The sequence below is a fragment of the Diuraphis noxia genome, unplaced genomic scaffold, assembly GCF_037042655.1.
Source record: "Diuraphis noxia isolate RWA-SAM2 unplaced genomic scaffold, SU_Dnox_SAM2 contig0003, whole genome shotgun sequence".
Taxonomy (NCBI): domain Eukaryota; kingdom Metazoa; phylum Arthropoda; class Insecta; order Hemiptera; family Aphididae; genus Diuraphis; species Diuraphis noxia.
In genome coordinates, this window is record NW_028301713.1 from 62,924,355 (window position 1) to 62,936,992 (window position 12,638).

Consider the following 12,638-nt stretch of genomic DNA (forward strand, 5'->3'; position numbering starts at 1 on the left):
AAAAAAGTCACGAGGAGATATGAAATTCAAATCTTCCCTCTTCTGTAATTATGCCACTGTTTTCTTATTTATATTCCTTGTTCAATGAATATTTTTTAATTTTTTATTCATATTTTTTGAAGGAGCTTAATGGTTTATAATGGTTAAATCTTCTATTTGCAACATAAATTAAGCCATTTTCTAAATGCAGACAATATGCAATGTTTGAAAAATTTTAATAAAAACTCATTGATTTATTAATACTAACTGATGTAGTAACATAAAATCAAAGGTAACCATAACAATTTAGCAAAACAAATTTTCTAAAAAAACTTTATAGAAACAAAACATAATACAATCATGCATTTAGTTATTGAAAACAATATAATTTATATTGTACATTTTACCATCATAAAATAAGTTCTTAATTTTTAATTTTGACTATAAAACAGGTTTCACAACATTAAATCTAGTGTTGTAATACATATTTTGGTTATAAGTAGGGTCTGGATGTTTATGACTTTAAAATTTTTTTTTCTTTTATTGTTTTGCACTCATGCACATCATAAACCAAGTTATAAATTCATTTTGTATGGCATACAATCAGATACATTTAATTATATTTTGTATATTTATAAGTTTTAAGGATATTTTTATGTTTTCAATACTTATTTTACATATTTTGATAAAAACAGATGTTACAAAAAACTTTAACCTTTAAGATCAAAAATTAAAATTTTCATAATCTAAATTCTAAATCTATTTATTTTTTTATACATTTGTATGATAATTTTAAAAAATGTAGGTAACATATTTTCATGTCATATTTTATTGATATAGGACATATTTGCATTCATTTTCGACTTTTTAAGGTCATAAACTTCCTAATCCTAGTTATAAGTTGAAACTTAAGCATACACTGTATACCTAGTTGAGAAGTAATTAAGTTGTGTGTTGTATAATTGAAATGAATAAAATTTACTTTTGTTGACTGCAGTGAGGAGTGACTGTCACTATATTAGAGGTAACAGCCAACATCAGTATCAATTTATAAATATATATATAAGGCAATTATTTTTTTTTTCAATAACAATAATTATTTTACATTATTTGCTGGAAAATTTTTCTAAATTTCATGGTCCTATAGTTGGTCAATTATTACTATGCAATAATTGTATTATACAATTAATGTCATTGTCCATGTCTCTACAGCTTTTGTTTAAATAGTTTTCTAAATGTATTTTTATAATATTAGGTGTAGACCAAGTCAACCAATTTTAAATAAATATTAACTAATATTGATATTTAACATTTGATTTTGAAAAATATTTATTTACATACACTTTGAATTGGTTTAAATACTCATTAAAATAGTTAGTGAAACATAACAGTTAAATAGGAAATAAATTAATTGGCACAAAAGCATTATGGTTTACTACCTAAGCATTATTTTAAAATAGATAGGTGTTTACCTAAAAGGTTTTGATTAGATTAAATAATTTTAACTAGTGAGATTCCCATAATTTCTTTATATATTTCTTTCAGAGTATTAAAACTGAAGCCACCTTAAACTACCTTCTATTCACTAATTATTGTATAGGTAGCAGACTAGTCTTGGGTATTATGTATAATACAATTAAAGGCACACTTGAAGAGAAGAGAGCTTCAATTAATGTACACAAACTGTACTTTAAAAACGATAATAATTTAAAGCGCCCAAAATAATGGTACCCAATTTATTTCGTTTTTGCGAATAGTGCTAGTACTTATTTTTTTGATCAATAAGAAAAACTAGTGTCTAGGTACTGATCTGAATATAATTATATTAAATACAGATAAACTACTACAGAAACGGGTTTCATACTTGAATGCTGAGAGCCTTGATACATCATGAGCATCTACTATGACCGATCAAGGCATTCCAGCCTTTTTGCTTGTTATTTTTTTATTGTAAAATATTCGATTATGTGGTATGGGTAAGTAATAAATACTAGCAAATAGCAGTTAACACAGGCACGCGGATACCGAGCATTACACTTGTTAAAAGTTGTTTTTCTTTAGAAAATACAGGTATATCGTAAATGCATAAAATTAAAATAGGTATACGGTATACCAGTCGAGGACGATTGAACACTTCGTAATAATTGTTTAAATAATAACGAAGTATTTACAACAAATTTGACTAGGTTGTTAATAATATAATGTGATTGATCTGTGCTATATCCTAATGCCCCAGTCTTCTTTGATCATGTCTGCTCCCTTTTCGCCGATCATAATCGTCGGAGCGTTGATGTGTGCTGCCGGTACTTCCGGCATGACCGACGCGTCGATGACTCTCAATCCGCTCACGCCGTGCACACGCAATCTGGGATCCACCACGGCCGTGGGGTCACCCACCGGTCCCATTTTGCACGTGCCCGACAAGTGATAGATGGTAAAACTTATTTGTCTCGCTGAGCATTTCCAGTACGCGTCTGTGTCGAATTTGTGTCGCACGCAACCCGGCAATGGGGTGTCGAACAACGTGGCGTTGAGCTTCTTCATAGCGTTGGTTTTCAACATTTTTTGGAAAATCCGCACCCCGGCTACGGCCACATCCAAGTCCGTCTCGTCAGAAAAGTAGTTGGGATCGATTAGTGGATAATGGAACGGGTTTGCGTCTTTTAACCACAGTCGACCTTTGCTTTTCGGTCGCATGATCATTGGGAACACCGTAAACCCGTCCATTTTTTCAGTTTTCTTGTACACTTTTTCATAAACTTCGGATTTCAAACCAAACAGTCGGTGAGTGTATTCGTTGTCAGAAAATAGCCCGGAAATTAATAGTAATTCCAAGTTCGGGTGTCCGTCTGCCAACCCCAGTCGGTCTAAATCGAAGAATGCCAAAGCTTCCGCACCACCCGGAATTGTGTACGGACCTTTAGAATTTTTGAGGTACTCGTTCGTATTAAATGGATCCTTCATTAATCGTTCGGTTTTCAATGAAATTGTATCATTTATCAAAGCGCTCAAGCCTCCCAGTGCAACGTGATCCATCAAATTCTCACCAACCGGCAAGTTTTTTACTAATGGAATTTTTAAATCTTTCAAGTGTTCTTCCGGTCCAATCCCCGATAGCATAAGTAACTGTGGCGAGTTTATGGCTCCGCCAGAAATAATAACTTCTTTGCGCGCAAATACTCTATATTTTTTACGATTTGATACGAATTCTACTCCTATTGCTTTTTTCGTACCTTTTTCTATTAATATTCGTGTCACAGTGCTGTACTTTTTCACATGCAAGTTCGGTCTCATTCTTGCGGGAAATAAATACGCTGCATTTGTACTAAAACGACGACCGTTCTTCATGGTAGCCTGGAAAAAATTCGTTAAAATAGATAATTAAATAAATAGTTTAGGTCCTGAGAAGGTCAGTCTATTTATTATATAATTTTGCTTCTGTGTGTGTATTTGATATTTGTATTTATCACGTATAAAATCCAAAAATATATTAGGTTTTATATCCATCAATTAATACGTAAATAACTCAGTCTACTCAAAATCAATAATTTATTGCTAATATTTAATAACCTACCTACCTAATAGGATAGGTCAATTATATTATAGCTGATACATTATTATACTAGTAATCAGCTTATATAACTTATAGGTAGCCAGGTAGATACTTGATTAATTAGGTAGTTAAAATTTAATTTCATCAATGCTAGACACTAGATCGGTGGTACTTGGCAGGTAGGTATACTAAAGTTCGGTAGAAACTAAAAATAGAAAAATGTATAGAAACCCACTCATATAATATGTCTTATACCTATATAGTATATGTAGTTTTAAAATGAAGTTGAACTAAATAGAATGAATATAAAATTTATTAAACTAGTCTAGCCTAATAAATTAAGCGTTTTGAAATTTTTAGTTGCCTTGTCGTAGTTTCTGAACGGATCGATGAATGTATTGGTGTTACACAGATGTGAGTCTACATCCCTCATTTTTAAAGCAGTAAAAATGATCGGGGTAACGTAGAGGGAGGTTTCTAATAGCAAATTAAATTGTATCTTAGAGTTGAAAACTAAAAAATACACAATACTTTTCAAAATAATCAGGAATAACTAAAAATTATGGTAAAACGGAGACAGTGTGAAGATAGTTCTGTAAGTAAAAAATGGTGGGTGAGTTGCCCATGATGATTTAGAGTAAGTTAGATAAGAATTAAGTATTCTATAGGTACTAATAGCCCAGTTACCTAGAGGAGTTGAAGTAAATTATGTCGGCTTAAGTTTAAATTTATTTGAAAAATTCATGAAATTGAAACGAATAAATTGGTCAAATAATAAATTATTTTTTCTCACATAATATAAGTTCGAGCGGTCACAAAACCGGGGATATTTATCCAAAACCTGTTTTCGACAAAATTCGCCAACACATAATCTTAAGAATGGAAATTTTCAATTTTTTTTTTTTTTGTCTATACTGAATATAGTTCTATAGAAAATAACCTTGAAAAACTTTATATACAAGGTAAACTCATTTCCTAATAAATTGTTCTTACTTCAATTTAAAAAAAAAAGGTGGACAAGTGGGTACCGCTTTGGTGTACTGCAGCTAGTAGTTGTCGAGCATGTCGTTGAATTTTTGTATAACATTTGGACTCGATTATAAATAAATCATTGCTTACGTAAAACGATTCTGGGTGGAGTCATGTCATCCTAGCATATTTTATACAAATAATCAAATTGTGTGTTTAAAAAAAAAATAATAATAACCTAAAATATATCTTATGGCTATAAATAAATTACTTTTCGGTGAACTTTTTTATTTTGATTAAGGTAGAGGAACTTGTTGATAATCTTCTATAATTGCTTATGTTACGCAGCTAACATAATTGCTTATGTTACGCAGCTAACATAATTGCTTATGTTAGCTGCGAAAAGAAAAGCTCTTATGGATGAATAAATTACAAAATTTGAAAATATGATCATGTCTATAAATATTTCAAAAAGAGTCAAAATAATTTGGACATTTTACAATGGAAAATGCTAGTATAAATATTTGATGCAAACATTTCAAGAGTCTGTTATTTGTTTTGGAAAAGCAACAAAAGCAACAAAATATCAAAAATCGATTAATGAGAATTCGTTAATTTACCGTTGATAATCCGGCTGAGGGTGAGTTGCGGCCCGACCTTTCATTTCCGGTGTTGGAGACCGGTGAATTCCAGCCCGATAATATTTTAGCCTTTAGGTATAGGTTAGTTGCGGCCCGAGTAATTATCATTACATATGTACCTTACTTATATAATATATATTATATTATATACCTATTACCTATGTACCGTATAAACGAAATGTTCAATACGTATAGGAAGTTATATTTTTGTATATAATATGATAAAGATAATATAGATCGTTTTATCGTATTATCTGCCATATTATATGACTTACATTATGAATGCTTTGATTTTTTTTTGGACATTATTATCATAATATATTACACCAATTATATTATATTCTATAATTTTATGAATACTTTTATTTTCCTTACGACCAATATTAATATAAGTACGACAATTTATACTAGAAAATACCTACATAATATTGTGATGTTTATATACTATTACTATACATTTATAGACATATAGTATATAATATATATATATGTAATATATACATTATTGTATGGCCGCAATTCGTACGTACCTTTCATAAACCCGGGACGCAACTCGTACGTGCCTCTCATAAACCCGGGCCGCAACTCGTACGTTATTTAGGGTTTTGGGCCGCAACTCACCAACAGTGGATAATCCAATATAGTAGGTAGGTAATGATTTTAAATTCAAACGCTCATAAAAAATAAATTGTATATATAATAAAATTTTACTTTTGTTAAACTTATTTTTTGTTTAAGATAGAAAAATTATGCAGGAAACTTTCACTGAAATTTCGAATGTCAGCTACGAACGGAACATTTTTAACGAATTTCAATTGCAAAATACTTCAAACATTTACGAGATTTTGATGAATTTTGTCAAAGTTTGAAATTTAACTGCGTATAACAAATAATGCGCCTATATATCTTTAATATTAATGTACTTCCATTAAAGAAACTTATGAGGAATCTTACATAAAATTGCTAAGCTTTTTTACTTAGTGAAACATTTTTTACCCAGAATAATTTCAAAAAATTTCTCAAGGATATAAATATTGCTTAAAAATAATTAGAATTTTTCGAAAACATTATTATCTATGGATAGTGAAAATGTAAACTTTTAGTGAGCATTTCAAGCGACAACGATTATTAGTTTTCGAATTTAGCTAAAAAAAATTAAACGTTTTTAAAAAATTGTGTTTAAGTAAAAATTACCATTTTTTTATAACGCTTTTATAGATAGCTTATAGAAGCTACCATACATTTTTATTCTTAAACTTTTCAAATTTGAAAAGACCCAACTAGATTCACTTTTCTATCAGGGAAGATACTGATGTCAAAAATTAGAATACTTTTACTTTTTTCTAACGCTGTTGTTGATAAACAAAAAAAAAACGCACATATATCATTGTAAATATAATACATTAATTCAATCCGCTCAGAATCTAATATCGAATACATACAGTGACAAATTTTTTTTACAAACGCGATTAAAGAATTAAATTTCCGAAATATATCTAAACCACAATAATATGTAAATAATTTTGCTATTACAAATTAACATATTTTTAATTTTAACCTAAGACTTAAAACCCTGGAATTTTCCAAAATTTAAAATGTTTGAACTAAAATGTTCAGTTTAAAAAAAATAGAGTAAAATAATGACATTAATAAAATAATAAGTTTATTAATTTTGATATGAAACTTGTAATGAGGCGGGTGAAGTCTGGCTGTGTTGGCGTGGTGACGCATTAAGCTGCGTCCACACCTGAGCACGCACAGACCAAGCATGTGTGCTCTCGTTGTGCGTTCTACAAATTTACATGATTTTGACACACAGCGAACGCGAGCTGAGTCGGTCGGCTCGGCGTGAGCACACATGCTCGGTCTATGCGTACTCAGGTGTGGACGCGGCTTAAAAGTCGCAACGCGAGCATGCACGAACACATTTTGAACACACTTTTATTTGTTTTTGAAAACCAGAAATTTTATTTTAAATGTAATAATAAAGTAATGGCTATGAACAATGTTTGATGAAAAAAAAGACAATTTTTAATAATTGTTTATTGTGGTATAAACCTATGTTTTTAATAAATATTTAATTAGTGTTTTGTGTATAATAATCTAGTTAATCTGTAAATATTTATCCTATTGGTTCTAAATAAAATTTTCAAGAACTGTTTGTTTGAACTTTTAAACTTTATTTTGAAGTAAAATGTAATACAATATTATTCAAAAGTCGATCTTATACCGTTCTAAAGGTATCGAAAACATATAGGCTCAATTTTTCTTGTAGACAATTTAGAATTCTAATTTATGAAATTGGACGTTTAAACGAAAAGTAACGATTTTATAGTAATTACGTCGTAATTTTATATATATTAACTTACAACTTTTCGATATTACAAATACTATTTTATAAAAAAAAATAAAAAATTTAACCTAATTTTAAACAATTATAATTTCATGAATCTATTATTCTATTGTTCTGGAGTTAAGTCGATATTGACTTGATTAGTTAAAAAAAATAATGCATGATATAATTTATTTTAATAATTTATAATACATAATATATAATATGTGTGATGTTTTTGGAAAAATAATTCCAATCTTCCGCCCATTTTATAACAGAAAATAATTATTAGGTACTTAATTACTAAACTACTATAATTACTACTATAAATTTATAATAAAATATCCTTGGAAGTTAGTGACGAGCTATCATTTTTTTTGTTGATATGTAATGGCATATTATTTAATTAAAATAAAACATCCAATAACGTACACTGAAAATCTACTCAAATCACGTGATTTCACAACGGTTGAGTAATAATTTTTAAAAGGTATGTTGTTCAGTTAGATTTAAATGTGACTTTTTATTTATAATTATATATATATTATATTATATTATATATTATATATCATATATATTATATTATAATTATTTATATATCAATTACTATTTACAAAAAACTCCAAAATAATGTTTTATAAACTATACAGAGTGATTCTATTGTCAATGAATACTCGTTATTTCAAAAAGTATTGACATTTTACCAAATATTTTTTTTTAAATTTAAGCCTCATACTTTTCTACATATTTGTTAAGTTTCAATATTTAACCCTTATATTAATTGGGTAAACTACTATCAATGTTTGATTTTCAAATGGGAATCCAAACTAAAAAATGTATAAACTAAAAAAGCTATTTTTTTTTTATGAATTTTCACGTTCAAATTTTAATTTTTTGTTGATCCGTTGATGAGATATAGCTGTTATAAATTGGGAGGTTTTGTACGTGTTTGTGTGTAAACATGCTATACCTAATCAGTAGTTACCGCGGCATTTAGGATTTGTATGCTTCGGGGTAAAACACTTTTCAAATAAATTCACCAAGTACACTGTACAGTGAACTAAAGATAGCCGCTAAATGTATTTTATAATACCCATTTGTTAGTGAGACGGGTATTTCACCCCACTGAACTACTGAAGGTGATTACGGAACTGGTCATAATAATAATTATTATCAATATATTATAAAGACCAGAAGCTAAAATTAATGAATTCGATATCGCTCAATCCCAATGGATAATATTGGCACAAAATACAATGATTATCAATCGTGGATTCAACTATGTCGAATTTATTACTATACCTATATTGCTACTGGCCTTTACAAATAAAAACCACAGTTCCGACGCGACGGTCGTGCTGATTATGTAGTACCTATGTATGAATAACACCCTAAACTCCACCCAACTTTGAGCAGCTATAACTCGCCACTAGATTAACAAAACTTAAAAATTTTAATGGGAAAAATTATAAAAAAATAGATATATTAATTTATTAAATTACTTATACGGGTTTCAAAATCGAAAGTTGATAATTTTTTTACTATTAAATATAAGATTGAAAAAAAATAAAATTTTATACGATTGTAGAAATGCGTGCATTTAAAAGTCAATGTTTTTTTGAAATAATGCAGTACCTAGTATAGGATGTAGAATGTAGATATTTGTTTGAAATAACTAAAATGTTCTTGATTAGATTGCAAATACCGGACATAATCAGCATCAGGGATATTAATATATTAAAACACAGAATCAATAAAAAACGTGATATTAGATACATATTTAAAATTAAAAATACCTTGTAGATGTATATTGTATATTGTACTATGCTACCTACTACATACAATTGAAAAGTGCTTATAGTTGTTTCACATTCTATCAGAAATGTTCTAAGACAATACCTTGGGGCATTGCAATAACCAGTAGTACCCTTGACAGAAAACCGAATTTGCACTCCCTTATACAATATTACGCTAAAAATAAACGACAAGTTTTTTTTTGTAAATTTTCATATTTTTATTGAGAATACCACTCGACAAAATAACGCCTTTCGTATAATTGGGCCCCAGGCAAATATGCCCTCTTTCCAGTACCTAACTACGGCCCTGACAAAACCTAACTGTCCGTGTTAGGTATATACATTTATCCTGTGAGTGTGATTGTGTGAGCAATTGATGCTTAGAAAATTAACGATATGATAAAATGGTTAATGAACGTAATGAAATTTTATTATGTATAAGGCAGTTGGTACCTATTAGTGACAATATAGGTATTGTTATAAAAGTTGTCGTTATACATATATGTATTTTTTTTTACGCGTAATAATAAGTTACTGTGATGTATATCCATATATATTTTTTTTTTACTATACGTATATTATTTTATGAATTATTATTATTGTCATCGTTATGAGTACATCTTAATTCTTTATTTTTTTAAATAAATATTGGCATATTATTCCTTTTTTTGACGCGTAATTACTGTGATATATTATAAGAGTTTTTTTACTATAGGTATACGTATTAAGTTATTATTAATGTTGGTAAATTTATTTAAATACTTGTGTTTGCTTAAAGAAAAAATATTTAAAGTGCGCAATCGTGTTGTTTTTTTCTCAAATATAAAAAGGTAAAAAGTCCGCAATCGTGGTGCATCGAAAGTTGGCAACATTTCCTATCAATACTAAATAGAAAATAATTACCTTAACTAACTCCTGTAAGTATTTTTAAACATATAATTTACGTATATAATGGGAGACTAGTAGCGATATCGAGAATGTGCATGCGTTTGGGATGGATTGAAAGAACACGATTCATCATTAATATATAAAAAAAAACTACCAACTGATAAATGGTTATAGCAGAAACAATAAAAAAGTTAATCGATGACAATAATTTAAATGTGTCGCGCACGATGTGTAAAATAGTGTTTGCGGTATTAATATTTTTTACAACAGCTCCATAATATATGATATATTATGAGTGATACGATACATATTGTTATATATAGGTACCACAGTGAATGGGTTACCTATTTCTGATGTATCTTCCTCACTTAATTACCTGGATATAATTAATCCCAATTTGATTTTTTCCGTTCAGGTCGGCGACAGGTAGTCCTATCTGTGCTCCAGCGTCCACAAAAGCATCCGCTATTTGCGTCTTATATGGCACGTCGATCACTGACATCAATCCATTATGCCCATGATAATTCACATCAGAATTGGATAGGTTTGCATTTTCCAATTTAATAAAATATTTCATCACCTCCTCGTTGCTCCATCCTGTTACGCGTAGAAACATTTAAAGTTGTATAAAAATGCATATCCCGTTTGAATGAAAGTTCTCCTATAGTTATATTTATGTATATATATATATTACCTGTATTGCCCATTTCCGCCCAATTATCATAATCCTTTCTGTTACCACGTGTATATATCATATAATTCAACATACTACTACCTCCCATTACTTTTCCTCTGGGAAATTTACACCGTTGATCTTCGAAACCTATTCAATTTTATAAAATGTGATAAATTAATAATGATTAAAATATGTACACACGTAAAAAACGGTTTCTCACTTAAACAAGAAGTGTTCATTGGTACAGTCTTATACTTCCAGTTGTATTCTGAAGCTTGCAACAACTGAGCTGTTATGGGTACGTCCATGAAATGTATTGCATTTCCTCCAGCTTCGATTAATAACACCTTCCAGTTTTTAATCTGCCCATAAATAATTATGTCATGATAAATTTATACCTTACTGACTTTAATTATAACGTGTATATTACTTCGGACAATCTACTAGCTACTACTGCTCCAGCACTTCCAGCACCGACTACGATAAAGTCGTATGCTGAATAAATTTTGTTCATATCCTTGGGTTCCTTTGACTCCCATTCTATAGTCTCTACAAGGTAGTTCAATGTTGATTCAAATAGAGTTGGATAGTCTGTATTTTTTGACGTTATTAGAGTACATCCGTTAAAAATTATAATTACACACAAGATCAGTTGAAGTGATTTTGAAAACATTTTAAAAGTAATAAACGTATTTAAATACTTTAATCTTTTTCACTACACTGTAATATTAACAGAAAAAAAATCAAAAAAATCAGAAATAGGTAGCATGGAACATCAGAACCGGAATCAACGAGAACCGGTGAAACTACTACGACGTGCTGCCGTGATCTGACTAAAGTTTTGAATCGATACAGCAAGACGAGTGGGCTAAGATTGATTATACATATCGATATCCACCACCTGTGTAAATATGCTATTAATGTTTAATAAAGAATCTGATAGCTAGTTACACTGCGCAGATAATCGGAGTCGTTATTTATATAAAGGGTAGGAACTGCAAAATAGTATGCACTTCAAGGTTAATAATTGTGAATTAATACAATGTATATACATATAGTTACGTTATAACAAAGATAATAAACAAAGAAATTTCTCAAAGCACACGCCACCCTCATTTTTCATTTAATAATGAATCTATTCAAATTCTGATCTTAGGAATATAATATATTTAATTCTTAATGACCTTATTTTAAAATACATAAAACACGTATAGGTACTTTATTATAGTATAGTTCCTGTAACGATACTATAGATATATTTATTTTTTTAAATTAAACATCGCCTTTTTTTCCTGTAAATTGTTAAGACAGCCGCATGCGGTATTTATTTAACTCTGGCATGCAGCATTATAAGTTATAATAATTTTGTAATTGTAATTTTTTGTTAAATTTTAATATAGCTAGGTACCCATAACTAGCTTTCAAATTTAAATTTAAAACCTCTAAGATTCAATAGATAATATTCTTAATTCTAAATTTTATAATAGATCAACAAAATTAAATGGATTATCCAGAACGTTATGTAATTTACTATGTTACACGTTTATTATGGAGAGACAATGTTATGCAGTTGTAACGTTCTCATAATATAAGTAGATGATTTTTTGAAAATGTTGAGTTATCTAAATAAAAATTCGAATAGTAGTTTTAGAAATTTTCTGAGTATATATAGAGTACCAAGTACCATAGATTAAATATAATATATATTATATATAGTAGGTATTATTAATCCATTTTTAAGGACTATGTGTTTATTATTCTCATTAATATACACCTCAGAAAGTACACGTCGGAATTTTGATTT

General features: G+C 29.1%; 1 protein-coding gene across 1 annotated transcript; it reads right to left on the reverse strand.

The window, feature by feature from the left end:
* Window positions 1–1,776: 1,776 nt before the first annotated feature.
* On the reverse strand, window positions 1,777–11,698 carry LOC107171748 (glucose dehydrogenase [FAD, quinone]-like). Its single transcript, XM_089225026.1, has 5 exons — window positions 11,265–11,698; window positions 11,055–11,196; window positions 10,853–10,981; window positions 10,535–10,755; window positions 1,777–3,333 (listed from the first exon to the last, which is right to left on the reverse strand). The coding sequence occupies exons 1-5, from the start codon at window positions 11,505–11,507 to the stop codon at window positions 2,197–2,199; spliced, it is 1,872 nt and encodes a 623-aa protein (XP_089081152.1). The 5' UTR covers window positions 11,508–11,698; the 3' UTR covers window positions 1,777–2,196.
* Between the last annotated feature and the right edge of the window lie 940 nt (window positions 11,699–12,638).

What these genes read in the sequence shown, in the direction of transcription:
- LOC107171748 (XM_089225026.1), bottom strand. Translation starts at nt 11,507, where the DNA reads ATGTTTTCAAAATCACTTCAACTGATCTTGTGTGTAATTATAATTTTT. An exon ending in TAGCTAGTAGATTGTCCGAA is followed by an intron (nt 11,197 to 11,264) that starts GTAATATACACG and finishes ATTTATGGGCAG; the next exon opens with ATTAAAAACTGGAAGGTGTT. An exon ending in TTGGGATTAATTATATCCAG is followed by an intron (nt 3,334 to 10,534) that starts GTAATTAAGTGA and finishes AATTTTTTCCAG; the next exon opens with GCTACCATGAAGAACGGTCG.